The 26,312-nt window shown below is 43.3% G+C and overlaps 2 protein-coding genes across 5 annotated transcripts; one reads left to right on the top strand and one right to left on the bottom strand.

Annotated features, from left to right (window-relative positions):
• The first annotated feature begins 1,865 nt into the window (after window positions 1–1,865).
• Window positions 1,866–7,475, top strand: LOC105278993 (protein fem-1 homolog A). 3 transcript variants are annotated; one of them, XM_011338468.3, is made up of 9 exons: window positions 1,867–2,184; window positions 2,675–3,210; window positions 3,635–3,943; window positions 4,029–4,392; window positions 4,457–4,517; window positions 4,610–4,792; window positions 4,888–5,136; window positions 5,428–5,553; window positions 5,829–7,475. In XM_011338468.3, the coding sequence occupies exons 2-9, from the start codon at window positions 2,766–2,768 to the stop codon at window positions 6,048–6,050; spliced, it is 1,959 nt and encodes a 652-aa protein (XP_011336770.1). In that variant the 5' UTR covers window positions 1,867–2,184; window positions 2,675–2,765; the 3' UTR covers window positions 6,051–7,475. The 3 variants fall into 3 exon arrangements, with proteins under 3 accessions (XP_026827953.1, XP_011336770.1, XP_011336771.1); XM_011338469.3 differs by having other exon boundaries at window positions 1,867–2,295; XM_026972152.1 differs by lacking the exon at window positions 4,888–5,136 and having other exon boundaries at window positions 1,866–2,184.
• LOC105278994 (protein Skeletor, isoforms B/C) lies at window positions 7,080–25,740 on the bottom strand. 2 transcript variants are annotated; one of them, XM_026972151.1, is made up of 16 exons: window positions 22,659–25,740; window positions 22,400–22,522; window positions 20,767–22,333; window positions 20,507–20,678; window positions 16,177–16,358; window positions 11,979–12,166; window positions 11,773–11,881; window positions 11,381–11,619; window positions 11,021–11,301; window positions 10,803–10,939; window positions 10,578–10,713; window positions 9,026–9,224; window positions 8,849–8,949; window positions 8,500–8,754; window positions 8,289–8,396; window positions 7,080–7,935 (listed from the first exon to the last, which is right to left on the bottom strand). In XM_026972151.1, the coding sequence occupies exons 1-16, from the start codon at window positions 25,280–25,282 to the stop codon at window positions 7,748–7,750; spliced, it is 6,609 nt and encodes a 2,202-aa protein (XP_026827952.1). In that variant the 5' UTR covers window positions 25,283–25,740; the 3' UTR covers window positions 7,080–7,747. The 2 variants fall into 2 exon arrangements, with proteins under 2 accessions (XP_026827952.1, XP_011336773.2); XM_011338471.3 differs by lacking the exons at window positions 16,177–16,358; window positions 20,507–20,678; window positions 20,767–22,333; window positions 22,400–22,522; window positions 22,659–25,740 and adding an exon at window positions 13,547–14,423 and having other exon boundaries at window positions 11,979–12,198.
• Window positions 25,741–26,312: the final 572 nt, after the last annotated feature.

Raw genomic sequence — 26,312 nt, 5'->3', positions numbered from 1 at the left:
TTTAATAAGAGCTTTGTAATTTGTGTGCAACATCATAGGAAAGTTTCAAAATTATTTCAATTAACCTTTAGTAATGTATCAAAAAGATTTCAGCTATTTTAATAATCTTTCGGCAATATTTCAGAAAGGTTGCAGATTGATCTATACCTTTCAGCAACCTTTCTACAAGGTTTTGAATGCAAGTGTCGCGGACATTTTGCTATTCCGGAGTTGTCTCATAACTGTTGCAGAAACAGTTTGCAATGTTTATGAGATGCTTTCATCTGTCAGATGAAATACTTCTGAAATATTTCTGAAATGTTTTCGTGCTGTATGGGTAATATCATCAAATTGCTCGTCTAGGTGATAAAAGCATCGTTGCGGAATTGATATTTGCACGAGCATGATTTTGTATTATCGGATTTGCTTGAATTAAGAATAAAATTCTGTGAAAGTGTGAAATGGCTAAAGATTTTCTTCCGCATACACTTAATTTTTCCTTAAAATATCTCTTAAAGATACCATTTTTCCGCGCGAACAAAGAACGCAAAACGCGAGAGGCGTTTTCCGTATGCGTGCGTTGAAATTATTTGAGAGACGTTATTAACTTTCTCGCGGTCACTGATTTCACTTTCGGAGAAAGTTGCGGAAGCTGCATTCTTATCTGAAACCGCGATGCATGCGCGGGTTTGGAATGCGGCCGTTTCTGGCGAAAACGGTAACATAATAATGCACTTAACAATTTTTCCTATCGCCTCTATTCCTATGTATGCCTCATTGCTAGCATTTTCTAACCAAAAATGCAGTATTACACCTAAGGCGGGAAGTAAAGAAACGTTTCATGTTGAAGACAGTCGAAAGTCGAATTGACACTCGAATCGAACGCACGCAAATGACAGTTCAGTTCTGTTTAGCATCTTCCTGCGATTGTTTCTACCAATTCTTATTTATTCCATTTCCATCTGCCGTGCTTGCTGCACGCGTATTTCTTTTCATTGAAGCGTAGAATAACATGGTGCAATTAAAAATACTAATAAAGGAAATAAAACGTATAATACAGGGTGTCCCGGGTTTTAACCGACAAACTGTGGGAGCATATTCTATTAGTGGAAATAAGAAAAAATTCTTATATCGAGTTTGCTTAGAAATGCTTTATTACAAAGTTATAAACCAATATTGAAAAGAAATATGAGATAAGTAACAACGGATTTTTTCACAAAAATAAAAATTATCTACGCAATGATTTAGTGACGCATTTCAAAATGTTGTCCTTGCACATCGATACAAGCTAGACATCGACGTAGTACAGAATTTGTTACAGTACGACATCCCCTGAAAATTTTGTTGCATCTCAGTAATTGAATTAGTAATTCGTTGCTTTAAATCTATCTGGTACTCTCCTGTTAGGAAATCTACGTTGATACTCTCGTACGGCAGCTCGTGCATTTCCGTCACAGAATCCGTACACGAAATGAATATCGGTGTATTCCTCATTTGAAAACACTTTTGGCATTCTGATTAGTAATTGCTAGTTCACACGACGATTGAAATCCAACAGCTACTGCTGTGAAAGTAACAATCATACTGAATCGTTTCAACATAGTGAACATGAATACATGTGAATACACGTAACATAAACATCTTCGACCTTCCAAATTCTACACTATGTTACTTATCTCATATTTCTTTTGAATATTGGTTTATAACTTTGTAATAAAGCATTTCTAAGCAAACTCGATATAAGAATTTTTTCTTATTTCCACTAGTAGAATATGCTCCCGCAGTTTGTCGGTTAAAACCCGGGACACCCTGTATATATATGTGCACAATATATATATATATATTTGCACTACGCGCGCATACGCGTGAGCGTCTCACTCACATGATCTAATCACGTGGTTTATCGATTGCCGTCTGTCACTTACAAAGCGCTGAAAGTTACGGATTGCATTTGCATCGCTTTTGTCCGCACGCGAATGATCGCTCGTGTCACGTCGAGTGAGTTCTCGTACACTTGTCCGCGGGGTCCGCGCGCGCCAGAGGTTCATTTCCGCGGCTGTAACGCCCGTCTTGCGTTACGCACCCTCGGCACGGCATAAATTTGGAGGTTACATCGTATCCGACTCCGTTCCGTGCGCACACGCTAATAATATACATCGATTGTGTGTATGTGTTTCGTGCGAATATTTCGATTGCATTTATACGGTACGTGAATGGCTACACGCTGCACGCATGTGTGGGTGTAATTCTTAGCCTTGAGGTGTAGTGCACAAGTTTCCCGTGTAAACACGCGTTTCGGGGAAAAAAGCAGTTACAGTAACGTTGAGAATATTATTACGTATATCAAAGTGGTCTTCTTCGTGTCTCTCTGTAGCACGTTTTCCTCCTCTCCATTTCGCTTTTATGCACATCGCATCACTTCCTGGTTTAATCTCAATGTCACGTTTTATTTGCACGCAATCCATTGTCCATTGTCTGAGAAACTAACACCTGCTTACAAATTCAAACAAGTGACCTGTCGCGTTTTGACGCTTAATGTTTTATCATTTTAATAATGCTTCTTAAGGAACAATAAAATTGTTTACGCTCTTAATGTAGTACTGTATTGTTGGTGGTGTATAAAAATTGGTATGATCGTTTGTAGTCGGTGAGTCTTTTGTAATCTTCTTGTTCATCTTGATGTTTCTCCTTGCAGAGTGTTTTATCAGGAAATATAAAGATGCTCTCTAACTCTTTGAGTCTGACAGTGTGGCGGTGCGTGGTCTGAATGCTTGGGGCATCGAGCGATGTGGATTAGTACAACTCACCGTTGTACCTTTTCCATGGATCAATTGTTTCATGATCTTATAAACGAGTGCAAGTACCAGGCACCGGGAGCGCAGCTGACTTATGCACTGAGAAATCAATTGGAGAAGTACAAGCAGGAGGAGCGGAAGGAGATTGTCTCCCGTATGAAAGATGGTTGCGCCCCTTTGTTCATCGCCTGCAAGAGGGGCCATGTGGATATCGTCGAATACCTTATACAGACGTGTGACGCGGACATTGAACAAAGAGGAAAGTACGAAGTGCCCGATGACAGGTCCGTACACTGTGTCACCCCGTTATGGTGCGCTGCAGTTTCCGGCAATCTGGAAGTTATAAAATGTCTTATATCCCATGGAGCTGATATCAATGCGGTCTCCGACTCTGGATCTACTCCTGTTAGGTCTGCGTGCTTCATGACACATATGGGTAAAGAACCGTGCTATTTGTCTGAAGTTAAATATTAATGAGATAAATGAATAATCTGTACAGTACAAGCGACACTATGTATGAATTTATCAGAAAAGTTTTTTCAACTTTTTGTAACGCATGTTGTCTTCACTCGTCTCTTTTACCTCTGATAAAACAGCCATAATTTTATTTAATATTAACTAAGAAGTGAATGTTTTACAGTAAGATCAATAGATTGTGATTAATGACAGCGAAAGTGACACGAGGCATGTTTGTATGCAGGCCTAGGTCAGGTCTATGTGTGCCAAGATTTAATTGCGCCATCATCCGCTCTTTCATGTTCAATAGTAGCCATAGTTTTAGCTATTTTTAATGTTATTCATCATCGCTTTATCTTGACAAAATAATCGTAAACTCTAGTAAATATATATATATTTTTCAGATATTGTCTCTTATCTGGTAGAAAAAGGTGCCGATATACTAAAGGCGAATTATAACGGCGGGACATGCTTGATAAATTCCGTGCAGAGCGTGGAGTTGTGCACTTTCCTCTTGGAGCATGGCGCGGACGTGAACGCCACGGATATTCAGAACAAAACTGCCTTGCATTACGCTATTCAGGAACACAGATTTCATACTACCAAGTTACTTCTAGAGCATAACGCGGATCCTCATCTCAGGTCTCGATACAATGACGATGCCCTCCAGACTGCCTGCCTTAAAGGGGCCATTCAGATATTCGAATACTTAGGTGAGAATGCTCTCGTCCTCCCTTCCAACGACGAAAGTTGTATCACGAGTATCAATGACCGCAAGTTTCGATATTTCCAACGTAGTGGAAAAGGTGTCGTATCCCCCGGAAAGATTGGCAGACGCGAACGAGCTGATGGGATCTACGTTCTTCGACGATCACAACGATACACACATGACGCTGCAATTCTGGCGGGCGGCGACGGCGATCAGGCTCGTGAACTCGGTCAACGAGACGCCCCTGCCGAAGAGGCCGGTCCTGCCGAAACGCGAGGCGTACAAAAACGCCACGGAATTCTCGGCGATGGAGGAGCTGAATTCCATTTCGCACGACGTGGACGCGTTGAGAATACAGAGCCTGCTGATATGCGAGAGGATACTGGGCGCGCACCACAAGGACACTCTGTTCCGATTGATGTTCAGGGGTGCATCGTACGCGGACGCATTGAGGTAGCTTGTTCGACGGCGATTCCCCCCGAGATACGCTTCGCTTACACGTGCTTTTGCCTTGTAGATACCAAAACTGCATCGATCTGTGGCACCGGGCGCTGGAAATTCGAGTCGAGAAAGATTCGGTACGTGACGAAAAGGAAAACACGTTTCGCGCAACGATACGCGCATAAATGATGCATGGAGAATAAATCAATTTCCGCAATTTCTGCCGCAGATTCTGTATGCCGACACCTGCTTCACCGCGCAGGCCCTGCTGCGGCTTATGGTCGACCTAAATGAAAAACGCTTGGACGTGATGATTCATAATCAGGAGAAACAGCAGCCGAGATTCTGCGATGTCGTAGCGATATTTAAATTGCTCTCCAGTCAACTGACGGAGGCGAGGGAGCTGCTAGAGGTTTGCATACGCGATTACTATTTTATTTGTGGGAACATGCCGCGTAAATGCGTGTATGCTGGTCCATGCTAATCGCACGAACGTGAACATTGTAGAAACGCCCGGTACACAAGAGACAAAAAGATAGTTACGAGCGTATTCTGAAATGCGTGACGCATCTGATTTACCTGTTAGTAGAGACGGTGAGCTCGGACGATGAGAAAGCCGTAATGTATCAGATAGTCTGCGCTTTGGTGAAACAAAATCCTAGATCCATTTACACGGAGGACACGCTTCTTCACCTTTGCGTTTCTAGCTTAAATACCATTAATTCTACTTATTTTACCTCTATCGACGACATCCATGTAAGTACAAATCTTTTTTCCTATTCCTTACGCGACAGAGCGCATGGTACAACGCAACATGTTACACTTCGATTCAGTCACTTTCCGGCCTGGATACAAATTGATCGAACAGCACAATTAATTGATTAATTTCTGAAACTCGATTCTGCGGAGAAATTCTTGCTCCGCTTTTAATTCGAACTTTGTGTTCAAGGATGTTGCATCGTAGAAACGTCAGCTGTATATAAATTATATTCACCTATCTAAAACGTGTATATGATAATAATATGAGTATATATATATTTTTTTCAGACAATCTTTCCGCATCTGGACGTTGTTAAGTTGCTGCTGGATTGCGGGGCGTCCGTTGACGACAGAAACATACTGCGGTCGACGCCTTTGCACATAGCGAGCAGCGCATACAATTTCCAAAATGCTGTAAGTATACGAGGTCTGGTCAAAAAGTTTGTGCGATTTTGCAATTTCCGGCGCTGGAAAGGGTGCTGCTGGCGGGGATGAAAAACTCTTTCCTCGGTAGATTCGTGCTTGATATCTGTCCGAGAGCAATATAAATACAGATGAATAACGATATACCGTTTCGAATAAACGAAAATTGCACAGACTTTTTGATCAAACGTATCTGGTACTTGTAAAGTTTTGATTTTACTTGAAAAGGTTTCGTGGAAAGCTGACACAGATTTTGTTTGTAATAGCTGATACAATTGTTATTGGATTATGGCGCGCATTTAGATACGCCAAATAGGACGGGAGACACACCAGCGCGACTGATATGCGCTAATCCACTAAATAATATAGCCGTCGTTAAGCATATTAGCCTTCAGTGTCAAGCCGCGCAGGCTATCTGTAAATATGGAATCTGTACTAAAGAGCTGCCTATCACGTTAAGCGATTTTCTAGATCTTCATAGAGACTAATACTAACAACAAATAAGAGTAATAATATATACGTAATAAATAATAATATAAAAGTAATAATTATATATATATATATATATATTTTCGAATGTGCGTATACCGAGAGCAATCTTACAACGTATTTTGTCATAATTCCAAAATGTATGACAATATCAAAAATGTCATGTGTAATAACGAGCTGTATTAACCCTCAAGTAGGCGCACGGAGTCGGAGCAAGACTGACTTTAAGTAACTAAGCGAGTAGGAAAATTTTTTTGTTAAAGAAAATTTATTTTTTTTTTGTTAAAATAATAAACTTTAATGATCAAACTGCATTATTTGTGTGTTTTTGAATACTTGTTGGTTTACTTGAATTTCAAAGAAGAGAATAGGGTCACTGGGTCACCCCATGCACTTGTGTGATTTTGCCAGTGCGCCTGCTTAAGGGTTAATCGAGAGTTGGTATACTAATTTCACGTAAATCATAGATGAGACATATGCAGCATGAAGTAGTAAAATTTATACTTGTGCCAGAGTAGGCATTGAGTATAAAGAAAGTACTATTTTTAGAACGCTAACTCCTACCAGGTATGCTCTAAATTGTAAAAATGCAACGGCACGCAGGCTTAAGATATATCAAAACGAAAAGACTGAATAAGAAGAAATGCTTCTGCAAAAGCTGATTTCCTTCGATTAGACACCGCGCAATGTGCAAAATATTATTTTCCACGTTCTGCTCGCCAATTCGCATGATTTGATTGAGTACCGAGAATTTTTGCTATCTTCAAGTCACGTGAGGTATTGCAAAGTGAATGCTAAAGGGAAATTCATAGTTTAAAATCGTTATGCACACTGTGCTCTATGCAAAATGTAAAGGAACGAAGAAACCATACCGATATATGTTACGGTTTTATATCGGTGTCTTTCTAGCTTCTGTGGAAATACCGTGGACCTCTGGATCCTTTAAAAGATATAAAAGATAATATGTTGGAGCGAAACGTCATCTACAGTAATCTTATTTTAATTAAATTAATTAAATTATTTATATTAGAAAGAGATTTATTGCAAAAAAATAGAGAAAATGACTATTGTTACATGTGGTGCTTTTTTGTGTTGTAAATACATATCTGTCTGACGACAAGGCTCTGTTCCATTGATTTTCAATGGGGTATGATTCAGTGGTTCCATTCCTCTAGCTAGTGATATAGGAATTATAAATAGAGAGAGAGTGCCTTTATACTTTATATTTTAATGTCACTGAATGTTTTCTCGTGATTTTGCATGTTGTGAATGGACGCTACATCTATATAAATGTCAGTCGCGTGCGCAAATCCGGATGCAACGTAAGGTTTTGCAATACCCCTAATCACACCTGAGTCTTTCACGTTCAATTTCCGCTCTTTTTCTCGGATTTCTGTAAATGTGTAAAATATAGACCTCTTACCGATTTAAAAGTGTTATTTCTAACAAATGTATTCTTCATTTTGCTTTCCCGCCTCAGCGAAATCGTTATACCCGTTGTAGGAACTATTACATTAGTGTCTTCATTTTCTCAACAAATCGTACGGATTAATTTATCGCCGTTTTTCGTCTCGCGTCGCATCGAAACGTATCGTGCTAAGTTAGGTAAAATGGTTACTCGATTCAGTGCATCCTTACGTAAGCTGAAAAGTGTTTGGCACTATAATAGATATTTGTCCATATTTTATGCCTAACTTTATAACAGACGAAGAAGTACAGCCACAATTGCAACAGATACTGATAATCTATATGTGATCGCATCGCTCCTCGTATAAGAATCGATTATGTGGATCTTCCATCCCATGTTTGCACGCGTGAACGAGTGATAATAAACCAGATCGGGCCACGAGGAGTTTGGACTTATCACCAAGCTGCCGCCTTCTCCTAGAAAAGAAACGACGGACCACACTTTGCTATATCTATACTAATATATAAAGAGGTAAAGTTTGTTCCATTGTTCGGGGTAATCTCAGAAACTACTAAACCGATTTGAAAAAATCGTTCACTGGTGGATAGCTTAGATCTTCCCGAGTAACATAGGCTATGTGCAATCGTTTTGCAACTTCTAAAAATGTGCGCGTCGTAAAAAAATACGTTCTTTATGCTTTATATTTTCCAAATATACCGAGCGCGCGAGGAACAAGCGCCAGCTAGTCGGAAATATTTCCAAAGCACTTCAAGTGCTGCTTCAAGCTCAAGTTCAGAAATCAGCTGTGCCTGCAAACAATAGTCCTTACCTGGCTCGCAGACCTGCGCGAGGGTTCTGTTGAACTTTCTAAATGACGGGAAATTGTCGTCCAGTCTTCTATCTCGACCGCTATGTTTGCTTAAACAAAGTGGCCCAACTGGAAGATAAATTCAATAAATTCAATAAGAAACGCTACAAGAGTATTCACACCTAAATTTACATAAACAATATTCGTGCGTAAGGATAACCAGACTACGAACCCGCGGTCGGTCGTGGTCGACCTCTTCTAGTCAGTTCGACGCCAGCAAGTACTCTGATCTTGCTTTGCGCAAGGTCGCTTAGCGTGTCGTATCCCCCGTGAGGATCGTCGGTTATGATCAACGGGTGATACAGCTCCGCGCTGTGCGGATTGTTCCCGCCGTGGACGCGGAAATTGTACGTCAGGCCCCGACGTAGGTACAACTCGGGTATCAGCGTGCCCTCGATGTACCACGCGAGCCCCACCGATGGTTTTCCTGCGCGCGTAAGCTTCGTAGAGTCTTCCACGCAAGGAAGCACACCGCGTAAAAAGGTAAAACCGATGGTTTGAAAACAAATTGAAATTCATACCCGTGATTCCCTGGTATCCCCTCTTCCCTCCGGAGGGTCCGATGGTCGCCTTGAAGGTTCTCACACTTCTGTCGAATATTTCCGTCTTCTGCCAAGGTTCCCTGAAAGGGAAGGAGCGATATTAGCATTCGCACGAAGCACAACGAGTTCGATTAAAATACCAAGTACCGTTCGCACCTCTGTGAGAACTTCCTGTTGGTCTCTGTGAAGTCGATGCAAGTGTTCTCCGGCTCCTTGCGGCCCAACTCGAGCATCACGTCGCCCCTCTGATACAGATCGTGAAAGCTTGGCTCGCTGTCGGTTTTGTCGAGCCTGCCCAAAGCCCAGACCACGTACACCGGTCTATCCGTGGGGAAATCCTTGTCCCCGGGGTCGGCTGCGTGAGAGCAAAATCTTAATGACATACGCGACATGCAATTGGGTTGGCCAAAAAGTAATTGCGTTTTTTTTATATAAATAAAAGGCGAATTTTTCATGGGAAACAAAAACTTTATTAAACAATATATTGTCCATTTTGTTTGATTATCTTTTGCCATTTTACAGGCAACTTCATGATTCCGCGCTCAAAAAAGTTCTTATCTTTTTCAGCAAAAAACAATTCCAACAACGATTTGATATCCTCATCAGCAGTAAAGGTTTTACCATTCCAGGCGTTTTGCAAAGAACGAAACAAATGGTAATCTGATGGTGCCAGGTCTGGCGAATATGGTGGATGTGGTAACATCATGGTAACACATCCCATCCAAGCTGCAACAATTTTTCACGAGTGACCAAACTTGTACGTGGTCTAGCGTTATCATGGTGAAACACAACACCTTTGCGATTCACCAATTCTCGACGTTTCTGTTTGATGGCATCATTTAATTTATCCAGTTGACGACGGTATACGTTTGAATTAATGGTTCGATTCCTTGCAAGCAGCTCAAAATACACAATACCTTTAAAGTCCCACCAGACTGACAGCATAATCTTTCTTTGGTGAATATCTGCTTTTCAAGTGCTTTGAGCGGGTTCATCACGCTTGCTCCACGATCTTTTTCGTTTGACGTTGTTGTAGACGATCCATTTTTCGTCGCCTGTTATCATACGTTTCAAAAATGGGTCATTTTCCTCACGTTTCAAAAGAGAATCGCAGATGTCAATACGCTTAGTGAGATGAATTTCTTTGAGCTCATGTGCTACCCAAATATCGAGCTTACTAATGTATCCAAGTCGTTTTAAATGGTTTTCAACACTCGATTTCGATATGTTAAGATTCTCGGCAATCTCTCGTGTCGTTAAACGCCGATTGGAATCGATCAGTGCCTTTATTTTGTCATCATCAATTTCGATTGGCCTTCCTGAGCGTGGTGCATCTTTCACATTAAAATCTCCAGATCGAAATTTAGTAAACCAATTTTGACACTGCCGCAGCTTTAAAGCATCTTCGCCATATACATGACATAACTTTTGATGAGCTCGCACAGCGTTTTTCCCTTTTCGGAAGTAATAAAACAAAATATGAGGAAAATGTTCTTTTTGATTTTCCATTTTGAAATCGACGGCAAAGAAACAATTGTTAACGAAATCGTATATTATTGTGAATTATATTTGTGCTGTGAAGATTTTATTCAAATGTACACTTTTTAATGTTCAAGACATGTACGTCCATCTATTGGAAAAAAACGCAATTACTTTTTGGCCAACCCAATATATTCGTAGGAAACACGTGCAATCGCGTGAAACTCACATGAAATAAGGGTGCGTCGGTACGTGATGACGTTAATGCCGTTTTCTCTCACTGCGGTGTAGAGCTGGTTGTTGTCCAGGCCGCCGAGAAGGTCGTCCCTGCACACGCCCTTGTACTGACCGAGAACCTTTCCACACTGTTCCGCACACGTGATCGTTAAAATATTAGGACGTCGTCTTCCATTTACGTTGTTTCTCATTTACAGATTAAAATAAATTTACGCACCGGTGCTTTCGCTGTGATGTTGTAATCCGTGACGTATCCGCGAGTGTCGTCCATGTACGCGATCGCCACGTCCGCTCCTTCCATTCGGCTAGAGTCCTCCGAGCCGGACAAGCCGAACGCCATGTACTCATCCTCGGCTGAAAACACGATCGAAGCACGCAAAAGTGAGCGCAAAATTAAATTAATGTCTGCGTGATGATTTCATCAGGTACACGTACCGACTTGACCTGCCAATTGAATAGTAATTTGAGGGCCAAAAATTTCCCAGCCGACCTGATACCGCTTGTGGAGCTGGATGCAGTTCGGGAGAGATTTACTTTGCTCGATAACTCGCACCAGCGACGGCGGCACGTTGAGCCCATCGGGTATTATGATAGAGCCGTAGTTCGACTTGGTTTTCACGTCGAAAACACTCAGCCAATCTATGTCGAAGACGGTCATGTCTCCTGGTAGCTCCAATACAACGTCTTCATTGTGGTAGGCTCTAAGAGAATCCACGCTAAAAGGGAAAAATATATTTTTCCAATATATAATTATATAGTTTATATATAATTTATTAATTTCATCGGTCCCCTTACTATCCATATTCATCAGGTACTTTCTGGCCCTTGCTAGACGGTTGCGGGCCAAGTCCAACCCAGAAATACGCGTCCACACCCTGCCCGTCGTAAGTAAATTGCGGTATGCTGATAGTCTTCGAGTCCAAAATTATGATCGGCTCTGACGAGACATTGTGAGACCTCCTCGACAGCTCCGATATCTTCTGAGGTGACGGCGGGTCAAACTCCTCCGGGATGTACACGTCACCGAAGGTGTTCTAAAATCAAGAAAGATTTTTAATTTTTAAACTGCTCTTATACGTCATTTTTAAATATTAAAAAAAATATAAATATTAAAATATTTAAAAACGCTAAAATACTGAATAAGAAGCAACAAAATTTTAATACATCGTCCACAAAATTTATAATACCTGACTTGATAAGTCATATATCGCAAACCACTTGATATCCGTTATCTTCTTATTATCTGGCAGAGTCAACGTGAAATCCCTGTTGAAGTATCGGTCCAGTATGTTTGTCCTAAGAAATAAGAAATTTTGTTAGAGCTGAATTTGAATTAATTCACATTTGCGCTTGTGAGAGATTTAAGATATATTTATAAAGAAAACTAGCTTACTTGCCCCACTCATCGGGAACGATAAATCCTTGCGGGCCTGGTCTGTTCGATGCACCTGCCCAGAAGAACGTGTCAGCTCCATTACCGTCGTAATTAAAGGACGTCAGTAATAAGGTGTACTGGTCGACAGCCGAAACGTCGCCAGAAACTTGATGATGGTACGGATTTAATTTCCCGAGATATTTTCCCTTATATTCGCTATGATCTTCTTGTGCATGAGCTGTCAAAATATCGTTTAAATTTTAAATATACAACATTCTTTAAATATAAGTATAATATATTAGTATAATAAATATAATAAGTATAATAAACAAAATAAGTATAGAGGAGAATCCCCTATTATGAGATGCTCCTAATATGAGATACTGGAGTTTCTGCTAAACTAGTGAGTACCATCTGTTAGTTCCACCATGAACTTATTACGCTTGGTGTAAAATATATTTAGTGAAAAATTCATTGTTCGTTATTGCGTTTAGCTTTTGCAAGAAAAGGTTTGTGAAATTGTGAACGTGTCAAAGGAACTTGAGGTAAGTCTTTAAACCTTGTTTATTACATAATAAAGAAATGGTTGGCAATAAATTCAGTATGCAATGATAGAGTAGAATCGTAGTAACAGGAAAATACGCGATTTGTTGAATTGCTTAATTGTAGAGGTTAGATTTCATGATCGCGGAACCGCTAGGCGCGTGGCTCGTATAATGAGATATTCAGGGTACTCTTAATGTGAGATAATTATTGCTCGAATATGAAGAGTATGTAGTGTAATAAAAAGAAAGAAAATACTACGTTAAGGTTAAAGAAAAGTTAATACGGATTTATATTACGAATTTTTGTGTATTTAATTTTTATAGAATCTGACTATGGAGGTTAGAGAAACGAGGAACGTCGACAGTGGAATCGTGAAGATTTGGCGAAGGCTGTGGCAGCAGTATTTTTATAAAAATATCTAATAAAGTTTTTTACTTGCAATACTGATGTATTTTGCACTTTTAACACCGATTTCTCGAGGTATCTCATATTAGGAGCACACTTTCGCGATCTTGCGTAAAGCTTTTTTCAAATTTTTTTAATTTTCAGAAAAAATAATATTTAAATTAGATTTTTCATTTCACCAACCTAAAGCTTATTAAATTCTCTTCAAGATAACGTATTACATTTTTAAATTCTGCCTATAGATTTCCTTACATTCGACAAAATCGATATGGTATCTCATAATCGGGGACTTTCCTCTAATAAATAAAGAATGTGTTAATCATAATTGCCTAATACTATTAATTATGCATATCTATCTCAATCAAAGATTAAATGACGATGATTTAATCTCTATCTTCACTTGAGAGAATAATTTTGGTATAGTTTTAACTTGCTCCGAATACTCAAATTCCACGCTCTAGATCCTTGCTGCTCGCGTTTGCGACAGAGACATCGATGCCGGATGAAGCGACGCCTCTAATTTCCTAATCGCTTTAATTTCCTTCTAGAATATTAATCTTTCGTGTCCCTTCCGAGCCACTTATTCCAGTATGATACACGCATCACTTTATGATGAAACTGATATAATTAATTACCATAAAATAACAGTAATGATCCCAAAATCGTCACGAGAGTCTCTGTTCCCTTCGTTCTCACGACACTCGCCATCGCTTCATTTTCTCCTCGAGCACTCGAAGGGATGCGTCACTGGTCTTATCCGGTAAAAATCACGAGCGACGAAAAAATGGCGAAACAAATTTTGGTCGGTCGCTGGTCGGCTGCAACGGTTCACTGCTCATAATCGACGAGTCGGGCTGAATCCGTGAGCGAGTTCGACGTGGTACCACGCGCACGCTGACGGTAGGCAGTAGCGGATAACGGTGATCTCCTGCGCATCAACCTCGCGTATCACGATGGACTCACCGACGAGCTCTTGCCTCTTCGTCTCGTCTCTGACGCAGCGGAAACGAGCGGAAACGCGACTAGAAAGCCGAATCGGCCTTCGCGGGACGGCGGTTCACGCACGTTACGATCTTGCATTCCCCCAAGAGAAAGTATGCGCTCGCCTGCAGCAGCACGGCGAGCCAATCGACGGTGAAACAAATCTCTGACCAGTCGCGCGGTCACTATCTCGTCGCTGGAATCCAGTTCGCAGCGAGCACGGCGGGGACAATGGCTCGGAGATTCCTGGTTAAATATTGCACGATCGCATTTTGGGCTTTTCCATGGGATGACGCAGCAATTTTCCTACCGAACGAGACGCATCATTTATTAAAGTTCCACATATTTTTTATGGCTTCAAAGTTTTTCTCAATATAATTCATACATGTCAGACTTTATAAGAATTATAAGGATAATGCAACGAAATAATTAAGGCAAGTTGGTAAAAGTGATATGGACCCAGTGAGCAAAATGTGTGCAATCTGCCAGCAGATTGGCAACAGATTACTGCAGAAGTTGACAGCAAATTGGCATCCGTTATGTCCGCATTAGGATAGTGATCTGCCAGCAGAGCCTGCTAACGGACTCTGACGGCAGATTGGCGGCAGAAACCGAGCAGGATCTGTTAACATCTGACGGCAGATTGACGGCAGAAACCGAACAGAATCTGCAGCTTTTGGCCATTCATATTTACGATATATTAAAGCATGTGTTTACTTTTAACACACTATAAATTGTTAAAAGAACGCATTTGTTTGTTTGTTAAATTAAAGTACATTTGGCTTGATGCGTCTTTCTGACAGTTCGTTGCATAATCTCTCTCTTATTGTTAATTATTTATTCTAATCCGAAGTCCGAATTTTGCTTTCGAACTTCAGATTGCTTGTGGCGTGCGTGAACTACACGGACGTCGTCCATGGGAGCCTCTGTGCCGCAAGTGCAAAAATTTTCAGAAAAATTAATATTATCGTGCCAAGGCGCGTATATTAACTTATATAACTGTTAGGCTAAATCTTAACATCGAGTAAGAACTCGACGCGTGCACCGCATAGCGGTGCGGAGCGAAAACACATATTCATAGCCGTGTAAATTTGAATACTGTCGAAAGCTGCAGATCCTGTTCGGTTTCTGCTGCCAATCTGCCGTTAGATTCCGCGCGCGCAGATCTTGCTCGGTTTCTGCTGCCAATCTGCCGTTAGATTCCGCGTGCGCAAATCTTGCTCGGTTTCTGTCGACAATCCGACTTCAAGCCATGTTTGCAGATTCTGCTCGGTTTCTGCCGCCAATCTGTTCTTAGATTTTGTGAGCAAGCTCTGTTACATTTCTGGCACCAATTTGTCGAATTAATCGTTAATAACAACTTCTGTATCAAATTTGTTGTCTTTTGGCTGGCAATAGTTGATAGCAGATAGTTGGCATCATCTGCTTTCGGCAGACTTGGCTATCTGGGGAACGATGGAAGGAAAGGATGCATGGAGATCCTGAACGATTCTTCTCCTTCGTAAATATATGTACAAGTTTTAAAAATTTATTAGCGCGCTTTATTTCAATGTATTAAAAAATTTTATGGTTTGCTGTAATATATAATATATATATGGTAAACACTACGAGAGATTCAGGTACTATAACTATGCTTCTTATTTTAAAGCATTTATAATTCTTTAGTGACGTTTTTCATGCTATACATCCAAACAGTTATTAATTATATGTACTAACAATAAGTCTATGTAAAATTGGTATTTCTGTTATTTGTAAAACCGGAGGACAGAACGGATCACGCGTTCCTAATGTCTGCATCTATAGCATATAAAACACACACATATATATATATATATATTTAAAAAATCTGATATTCTTTTGTACTATTTAACCAGGTCGCGGGCGAGGCGCGTCCATTCGCACTGGTGAGAACTAATTTTAATTTAATGCTTAGATCGTGCATGTAATTTTGATCATGTCAAATAAAATGTGCAATTTTTACTGAAGAAAACGTACGCAATATTATAATACAATTTCTTTTACAAATCTGAGATAATACAACTAATTAAAATAAACACGAACAATTTCATTTTGTTTTGAAGAAATGGAATATATCAGTGCTCCTTTGTTATATATAAACCTTTTGTCGAAAAGCAGACAGTTTTCTTAAAGATAAAGATAAATATACGTAACATTAATATGGTTTTGTCATAGGCATTCGTAAAAATAAGAAGGCACTCTACCCGCGTAGGCGCTAATAATTCTACAAGTTAGATATAACGCTAACGCTCTGAGACAGATCTACTTGGCCCCTCAGAACCTTCTGCTGCAGTCTCTTGCAAAAGATTTTCGCCATCAGCTGGTTTCGACGTGCCTCCTCCTGCTTCTCTTGCTGTCGTCGCTTGAAGCGCACCTCGTTCAGTCGAAGATATCGCTTGCGCAATCGCTCCTTCATTTCCTTGTCCGTAATTTTTGGTTGCATAGAAACTGCGCATGTAACGTTAAATTATTAGTGAAACAATTAGTTTTGCCTAATTAATTATTAGGAGTGTGATTTAGTTTTGAGGGTTTTGAACAGATGGCTGTAGTGTCAGTTTGTTCCAATAGCTGTTTCCGATAACTGTTCTTTCTTACAGTCTTGACATTATCCATCACATTTAGTAGCATTATAGCAATAGATGCAATAACAGTCGTGTTTATATCATCGTAAAAATGCAACTTCCGAAACAGCGTTTTCGACATGCGTTGCTTTTGTTTTTTAATCAAAAGAAAACTGCAGCTGACGGTTATAAAATTCTTGTGGAAACTTATGGTGATTCTGCCCCATCAATTAAGACGTGTGAATACTGGTTTAGACGCTTTAAAAGTGGTGATACTGATGTGAAGGACAAAGAACGCTCGGGACAACCCAGAAAGCTTGAAAATGCAGATTTCCAAGCATTATTGCACGAAAATTCAATAAAATCCACTTCAGAACTTGCCAGAGCATTAAATGTTGATCGTACAACAGTTACCAAACATTTACATGAAATGGAAAAAATTCAGAAGGAAGGGAAATGGGTTCGACATCAATTATTGAAAAGCGCCATTGCGAACCGGTTGAACATTTGCATTTCGTTGATCGCCAGGCAAAAAAAGAAGAGTCTTTTGTCTCGGATCGTTACTGGGGATGAAAAGTGCATCTATTTTGATAATCCGAAACGCAGAAAATCATGGGTGGATCCAGGCGAACCATCAACATCCACTCCGAGACGCAATATTCACGGTTCAAAAGTAATGCTCTGTATTTGGTGGGATAGTGTACTATGAGCTGTTAAATCCGCATGAGACTGTCACGGCTGATCGTTATCGACACCAATTGTACAAGTTGAAGCAAGCCTTGGACCAAAAACGACCACCAATTGCGAGTAAACGACGGAAAGTGATTCTTCTTCGTGACAACGCTCGACCTGACGTTGCGTTATCAGTGAAAGAAACACTATTAGAGCTTGAATGGGAGTCTTACCGCACCCCGCGTATTCTCCATGCGATTATTATTTGTTCCGGTCAATGCAACACGCTTTAGAGGATACACACTTTCATAATTTGGAATAAGTGCGAAATTTGTCGACGAATGGATCGACTGAAAAGAAGAGTCATTTTATCGTGGTGGAATCCATCTCTTGCCAGAGCATTAAATGTTGATCGTACAACAGTTACGAAACATTTACATGAAATGGGAAAAATTCAGAAAGAAGGGAAATGGGTTCGACATCAATTATCGGAAAGTGCCATTGCGAACCGGTTGAACACTTGCATTTCGTTGATCGCCAGGCAAAAAAAGAAGAGTCTTTTGTCTCGGATCGTTACTGGGGATGAAAAGTGCATCTATTTTGATAATCCGAAACGCAGAAAATCATGGGTGGATCCAGGCGAACCATCAACATCCACTCCGAGACGCAATATTGACGGTTCAAAAGTAATGCTCCGTATTTGGTGGGATAGTGTACTATGAGCTGTTAAATCCGCATGAGACTGTCACGGCTGATCGTTATCGACACCAATTGTACAAGTTGAAGCAAGCCTTGGACCAAAAACGACCACCAATTGCGAGTAAACGACGGAAAGTGATTCTTCTTCGTGACAACGCTCGACCTGACGTTGCGTTATCAGTGAAAGAAACACTGTTAGAGCTTGAATGGGAAGTCTTACCGCACCCCGCGTATTCTCCGGACATTGCTCCATGCGATTATTATTTGTTCCGGTCGATGCAACACGCTTTAGAGGATACACACTTTCATAATTTGGAAGAAGTGCGAAAATTCGTCGACGAATGGATCGACTCAAAAGAAGAGTCATTTTATCGTGGTGGAATCCATCTCTTGCCAGAGCATTAAATGTTGATCGTACAACAGTTACCAAACATTTACATGAAATGGGAAAAATTCAGAAAGAAGGGAAATGGGTTCGACATCAATTATCGGAAAGTGCCATTGCGAACCGGTTGAACACTTGCATTTCGTTGATCGCCAGGCAAAAAAAGAAGAGTCTTTTGTCTCGGATCGTTACTGGGGATGAAAAGTGCATCTATTTTGATAATCCGAAACGCAGAAAATCATGGGTGGATCCAGGCGAACCATCAACATCCACTCCGAGACGCAATATTGACGGTTCAAAAGTAATGCTCTGTATTTGGTGGGATAGTGTACTATGAGCTGTTAAATCCGCATGAGACTGTCACGGCTGATCGTTATCGACACCAATTGTACAAGTTGAAGCAAGCCTTGGACCAAAAACGACCACCAATTGCGAGTAAACGACGGAAAGTGATTCTTCTTCGTGACAACGCTCGACCTGACGTTGCGTTATCAGTGAAACAAACACTATTAGAGCTTGAATGGGAGTCTTACCGCACCCCGCGTATTCTCCATGCGATTATTATTTGTTCCGGTCAATGCAACACGCTTTAGAGGATACACACTTTCATAATTTGGAATAAGTGCGAAATTTGTCGACGAATGGATCGACTGAAAAGAAGAGTCATTTTATCGTGGTGGAATCCATCTCTTACCAGAGCATTAAATGTTGATCGTACAACAGTTACGAAACATTTACATGAAATGGGAAAAATTCAGAAGGAAGGGAAATGGGTTCGACATCAATTATTGAAAAGCGCCATTGCGAACCGGTTGAACATTTGCATTTCGTTGATCGCCAGGCAAAAAAAGAAGAGTCTTTTGTCTCGGATCGTTACTGGGGATGAAAAGTGCATCTATTTTGATAATCCGAAACGCAGAAAATCATGGGTGGATCCAGGCGAACCATCAACATCCACTCCGAGACGCAATATTCACGGTTCAAAAGTAATGCTCTGTATTTGGTGGGATAGTATACTATGAGCTGTTAAATCCGCATGAGACTGTCACGGCTGATCGTTATCGACACCAATTGTACAAGTTGAAGCAAGCCTTGGACCAAAAACGACCACCAATTGCGAGTAAACGACGGAAAGTGATTCTTCTTCGTGACAACGCTCGACCTGACGTTGCGTTATCAGTGAAAGAAACACTATTAGAGCTTGAATGGCAAGTCTTACCGCACCCCGCGTATTCTCCGGACATCGCTCCATGCGATTATTATTTGTTCCGGTCGATGCAACACGCTTTAGAGGATACACACTTTCATAATTTGGAAGTGCGAAAATTCGTCGACGAATGGATCGACTCAAAAGAAGAGTGATTTTATCGTCGTGGAATCCATCTCTTGCCAGAGCATTAAATGTTGATCGTACAACAGTTACCAAACATTTACATGAAATGGGAAAAATTCAGAAAGAAGGGAAATGGGTTCGACATCAATTATTGAAAAGCGCCATTGCAAACCGGTTGAACATTTGCATTTCGTTGATCGCCAGGCAAAAAAAGAAGAGTCTTTTGTCTCGGATCGTTACTGGGGATGAAAAGTGCATCTATTTTGATAATCCGAAACGCAGAAAATCATGGGTGGATCCAGGCGAACCATCAACATCCACTCCGAGACGCAATATTCACGGTTCAAAAGTAATGCTCTGTATTTGGTGGGATAGTGTACTATGAGCTGTTAAATCCGCATGAGACTGTCACGGCTGATCGTTATCGACACCAATTGTACAAGTTGAAGCAAGCATTGGACCAAAAACGACCACCAATTGCGAGTAAACGACGGAAAGTGATTCTTCTTCGTGACAACGCTCGACCTGACGTTGCGTTATCAGTGAAACAAACACTATTAGAGCTTGAATGGGAAGTCTTACCGCACCCCGCGTATTCTCCGGACATTGCTCCATGCGATTATTATTTGTTCCGGTGGATGCAACACGCTTTAGAGGATACACACTTTCATAATTTGGAAGAAGTGCGAAAATTCGTCGACGAATGGATCGACTCAAAAGAAGAGTGATTTTATCGTGGTGGAATCCATCTCTTGCCAGAAAGATGGGAAAAAGTTATAGAAAACGAAGGAAAATATTTTGATTATGGTATTCATTCATTATCATATTTAAATACATGCGTTTTTGAGCAAAAAAAACCCTCAAAACTAAATCACACCCCTAATACATAAAACGCAAATTAACAAAATGCAAATTATTAACTCGACGAATATGTAAGAAGCGTTACCTGTTGGCTTCGCTGTTGGCGCGGATTTAATAATATTGGACGTGCTGGCCATCGCCAGCAGCTGTATCCGCTTCTCCTTCCTCAACTCTCGTAATTGACATATCTCCGACAAATACTGCCGACGCGTCTCCGCATTTCCCACAAACTCGGGATTGTTTCTGGACAAATAATCCTGAAATCAGTTCAATGTTGATTATCCCCCCAAAAAAGGCAAAAAAATACTTAACATATTCAAACACATAAAATTAGCGAACGCTTACCTGCAAGCTACTCGTCTGTCGAAAATTCTTCGCGTTCAGATTATTCTTCTTCATGTCGCAAGCGTTGCACGCGTCGGGTTTCGCTGCGTTTATATGCTGCTTGTTGGACGCTGCTTTCGGCATTATCTGAACGATATCCGACATCATCTCGCTCTTCGAGACGTTCTCCTTGGTGAACGATAATTCGTACGCGACCGCTCTGGGGTACGTTTGACGGCAGTCACATCTCCGAGTATTTTGATACATGGCACCACACACGCGACAGTGCTTACGATTCTTATCGGCCTTACTAATACTGATATCGTCTACGAAATTTGGTTTCGACGCGTAATTCTTGCACGCTCTTCCCTTGACGGTATCCTTCGTCTGACTATTACTACAGGAGCAAGCCTCATCACAATTACACTTTAAGCTACTTTGTACTCTACGTTGTTGAATCACGTCGCTGCTACCCCGCGAGCTGTCGGAGTAAGCTTGCGCTTGCGACTGGTGTTCGGCTATCTTCAAGCGACACTCGAACCGGCACGATCCGTTACCGTCGATTTTGCCGTTCGAGCGGCACTCGCACAGCGTTCCCGCTCCCATGGTTTGCGCGCGATTTTCGCACGCGGCGCAATCGCAAACTTCTTCCCTGTTCTCTCTTTGCTCGCTGCAGCTTGACGCGTGCCTGCTCTGACTCTTCGCGTTATAATTTTGTCGCGGCTTGCCAGTGATTCTTCTATTAGCGTCGCTGCTGGAGTCGCACTTGCACGCGTTCGCGCAGACGCAGGCCTGATTGTCTCCGTGCCTGCGGGAGGGATTGTTCTGACACGCGCCGCAGTTGCAGGCAGCACTGCTCACGCCTGTAACGGGCTTCTGCTTGGAACACGACGGACACGTCGTAAGTAACGGTCGCTTGTAGCATTCAGCTTGGGCCCGCTTCGGTTCAACGCTCGATCCAACGCGCTGGTTGTCACTGACGGACGGACAGGCACCGTGAGCGCAGCCGTGCTTCGACTTGGACTGGGTGTTGATTTGATTTTTAGCCTCTTTCTGTTTCTGCTGGACGCTCGCGCCTTGCGAGACCACCTTGTGGTGGCAAACGCGCTCCGTCGTGCTGGCGTCGCTCGCGTAGCTCGTTTGAGTCTGCTGCGAGACGATCGGTGCGCTCTGGTTGCACGACACGCACGTACACCGCACGATTTGGCCGGTGCTGTGCGTCTGGCACGACTGATCCTTGCACTTGACGCTATTGTGGTAGTGCGCGCACGGAGTCTGCGAGTTGGCGGATTTCGTCTCGTGCACGCGCGGCTCTACCGCGGCTGATGCCGAGGGGAGTTTCCGTGGTGACGTCTGCACGCTGACAGTTATCATGTGCCTCATCGCGGAGCCTCGGATTCTCGACGCGGACACGATCTCTCCTCCGGTCTTGGAGTAAACGCTGGCCACGTTCGTGGCCGTCTGCGTGCAGCTGTTGCGTTTCATGATCCCGTGGATTACGCTGTCCTTCGCGGCCTCGCACGTCGCCAGGTTACAGTGAGACGACCACGGCTCGTTCACCGAGTCCTCTCGCAAATCGGACGTGCTCCTAGGGACAAAGGATTAAATGGTGTAAAATTATATGTAAATTGCAGACTAAAATGTTTCGCATCACCTGTGCACGACGTCAGTATGCTCCCGCCTAAGTACTGCCGCCTGCTTCGACTTGAGATTCGCCGACTTGGATTTTCTCGGCGTGGACTTGGGTCTCTCCAATCGTCTGGGCTGCTCCAACAATCTAGTAAATAAAATAGAATTAACATTTGAAAAATGAGCGCGACGCGTTCAACATTTTTTAAATTTGTGAACGAAAAAAAGAAGCATAGAAAATTGAAAACCGGAAGGGAAAAATTCGCAAATAACGTGAGACGTACTTCTTCAGGTTGCAAAGGTGGCTGATCTCGTTGGTGATCCAAATCAACTGATTTCTCTTCTCCATCTCGGCGTAATTGACGAGCTTCGAGTCGCCCGACTCCGACATGCTGCATTTCTTCAATTCAAATTGTCTCTCCGACGACGTAGTCGGCAGCCGCCAGTCGGTATTATTGTCCGTGTTGTTGTTCGACTCGACGGGCGTTCTCCTGTTGTTCACAACGGCGTCGAGCAAGATCCTGTTGTGGTCGGGCGGTATGCTGTTCGTCGTGGTCGACTCTCTGTGCGGTAATTTGTCCTTGAAGCAAAACATGCCGTTCACTTTCGTGTTCTTGGGATTGCGCTGGGGTACGAAGCACTCGGAGCTCTCGCTCTTGTCCGGGTCCGTCGGGGTGTTGCTGCTCTGCTGGCAGTCGTCCGTCCTCAGTCCCAGTCGCGCCTTCCTGCCGTCTATCTCCGTCCTGTCGGTGTGTCGATCGAACTTGTCGCTGTTGCTGCTCTCCAGCGCGACTTCCTTTATCACGTCGCTGATGGTCCCCACGGACTTCTGCATCGACATGTCCTTCTTCCGCAGGTTCCACTCGTCCGAGGACTCGGTGGTGCTGTGCTTGTTCGCCAGCGCCTGCAGCAGTTCCGCTCTGTAGACTTTGTTTCTCGCGTCGTCCGGGTTCCAGGGTACGTTGTCCTCCAAGTTGTGCTCGATCTTATCGTCCATGTACTTCGCGGTCACGAGACGTTTAATCACGTGCTGTATCAGTCTCTTCTTCACCTGCTTGTCGCACTTGTTGGCGTCGACGAGGCTCTTCAAGATGTTGACGCTCCTCTCGAGATCGCGGACCAGGCTGTCCGAATCCCCCCAGAGCTTCTCGTTCACGCTGGAACTGCTGTTCGGTAACGTCGAATTCGACCTGCCGGTATCCGAGGAGACGTGATTGTCCCTTTCGTTCGGCACGTTCGCGTAGGTGTGCCCCGGGAAGTACTCGAAGCTGTTGGCTTTCCCGGACACGTTTTCCGTCTCGTCGGGCTGCGGCGTTATCGAGGTCGACGCGTTCTGCGAGATGTCGGAACTGCTCGGACGCCGCTGATTCTCTTTCGCGCTCGTATTAGCGTCGGCGTCGCCCGCCGCGTGCGGGCCGTCGCTCTTCCTCGGATTCTTAACTCTGTACGTTCCCTTCGACTTCTTCAGGATGGAATGTATCGTCGTTTGTAAACTCGGCTCCTTCTCCGGCGACTTCTCCTCGAGATCGGAAACCTGAACGCCCACGGATTCCTGAGAGCACGCGTCCAGGTTGGTCTGTATCACTTTGTCGCAGGTGACCGGTTTGTTTACTATGGTAGCGATAGACGAGGTGGAATTGAAGATCAGAGGCAATATAGCCTTCCCCCCCTTGCTGTGTAGATTGAGCTCACTCTGGCTCCTCTTCAGGGAAGATCTCGACGACGACGCGGGTATCACGTTCATCGAGACGCTCTTCTTCAACGGCGAGTTCGGCGAGCTCGCCGGCCGCGCGATTTCTTTACGCTCATTTATAATTCTCCTCTCTACCGTTGGATACTTCACCAATGGCACCTTAAACGCGGACGACGACGACGTGGGCGTGTCCATCAAAATGTGCGCCTCCTGCGTCGTAGGCTTCACTATCGCCCTCGGTTGCGCGACGTCGCTCGCGACGCATCTCTCTTGCGACTTTATGTCATCCCCCGTAATAATTCCTGGCAAGTGGTTCTTAACGATGGGCGTTATCTCTATCTCGCTCTCCGAGCCCGAAGCGTTCCCGACTAACGGCGTGGAATTGGCATTGGGCGCTGCCGACAATTTCGAGGCGCTCTGCGTCGCCGCGTTCTTCCCAGACTGCATCCCGGACTCGGTGGTGCCTTCCGGGTCTAACCGTAGAGCGGCGGAGCATCCCCGTGCCAGAGCCATGCGTTCTATGGTACTGAGCTTCTTGTTGTTCTGCTTGTTGTGCGCGTGCGGGTTAAAGTAGCCGACATCCGCGCCGCTGTCCCACTCGAGCGGCTTGTAGGACGCTACGCTGGAAGTCGGGGAGGACAATTTTCTGTCGCTCACGTCGAGCAGCCTCTCCTGGCTCTCATTCTTCTCCTCCTGTATCGTTTCGGGCGTGAGGCGCTTGAAATCAGGCGACGGCGTCTGGGGATCTGTCAACGGTTGAACACACCTGGATGAAGCATCCGCGTTCGAGGATTGCCCGATTAACGGGGGTCTTACCCACCTACGTCTCTCTCTCGGGACATAAGACTTTAAGTTGTACTCTTCCCCGATACAGTCTTGCCTGTTCGACCCACCTGGGCCCACCTGGGCGCTCACTTCGTACGCACCGTAATAGTACTTAACGGCCTCCTGCGAAGTATTCGTCACGGGTAGCGAAAAATACTGGTGCAAACTCGAGTCTCGCGAGTACTTGTGATAATATTCCATTACCTGAGCGGACAGACTCTTCTTCGCCCGATCCCTCTCGAACACCGACTGTTCCGCCATCGTCGGTGGGGAATAGCACGTGGTACGGTCGCATGTTTCGTGTGCCTGTGTCGGACATGTCAGTTCGTCCGGGTTCTCCAAGTCTCGCAAGCAACGGCCCTCGCAACCCGATCCTAAATCGTATTCCATGCTCGTTGTCTATGAAACATCCTCTTGCACCTTCGGCCGCCGGGTCTCGGTTGTTTGAATCGTTGCATAAATCTCCGCTCGACGGATACGACCAACTACGATCGAGCAGAAGCGGATGTATCGATCTATTTTGCTATAATATTCACGAGCGTCCGAGCGTCGCCTATCATTGACGCTTAGAGGTTATGACAGAAATGCGCGTCACTTTACGCTTAGACGTTTAGGGTTAGCGAGAAGCTCTACAGTCCGCTTCTTTTTTTGTACTTTTCCACAGTAAATGTCGTTGTCTATCTCACTACGTGCCGCGTTCGTTAATGGTAACAGTTAGAACCGTTTGCAAGTTGTAACGAAGATTTAAACCGAAATCTTGTTTACATCCCGAGCGTTACGGTTTACGCCAATCCCCTCGGGCCCTCTTTTATCGTAAAGGGGTACGCAAGCAAAGCCGTTCCTGACGAGGATTGTGAAATGATAGAAAATGGTCGCGTTGCGAGAGCGCCCACCAGCGACGCGTGACGCGCCACTCGCGCCGGCCGACAGATGGCGGCCCGGTCGCGCACGCGGCCGGTATAAAAATGTTTACCGATGCGGTCCCTTGTGCGTGGAACAAGCCCTCTGCGACTCTAACCGTGTTATAGTAGACGCGATAGCAGAGTTTATTTCGACAATAACTCTGAATATTTGAGCGTGCAAAGTGCAGTGATATACGTTTGTAAGGAAGAGCGGAAACGAGTATGTTGAGTATGTTGTGTTGTATCTATAGTCGTTGGTTAGCACTGGTATACATGTTCGTTTATTTTTTGTTATTGCGTTAGGTAATTTTACAGTTATACAGGGTGTACCAAAAGTCTGGAAACGGTCAAATATTTCATAAACTATGCATTTTAGAAAGAAATGTTTCAAACAACAGTTGTAGGATTTCAAGTAGCGCATTACACAGCAACATCAGTATGACTTTGAAGAGTGTTGTCAAGGTTATGTGAAGGTCAACTGTGTTTTCTTAAATGGAACCGCTTATAAAATGTTGCAT

This window comes from Ooceraea biroi, chromosome 9, assembly GCF_003672135.1.
Source record: "Ooceraea biroi isolate clonal line C1 chromosome 9, Obir_v5.4, whole genome shotgun sequence".
NCBI lineage: Eukaryota > Metazoa > Arthropoda > Insecta > Hymenoptera > Formicidae > Ooceraea > Ooceraea biroi.
Note: the sequence above shows the minus strand (reverse complement) of the source record. Positions and strands in the feature narration are given on the sequence as shown.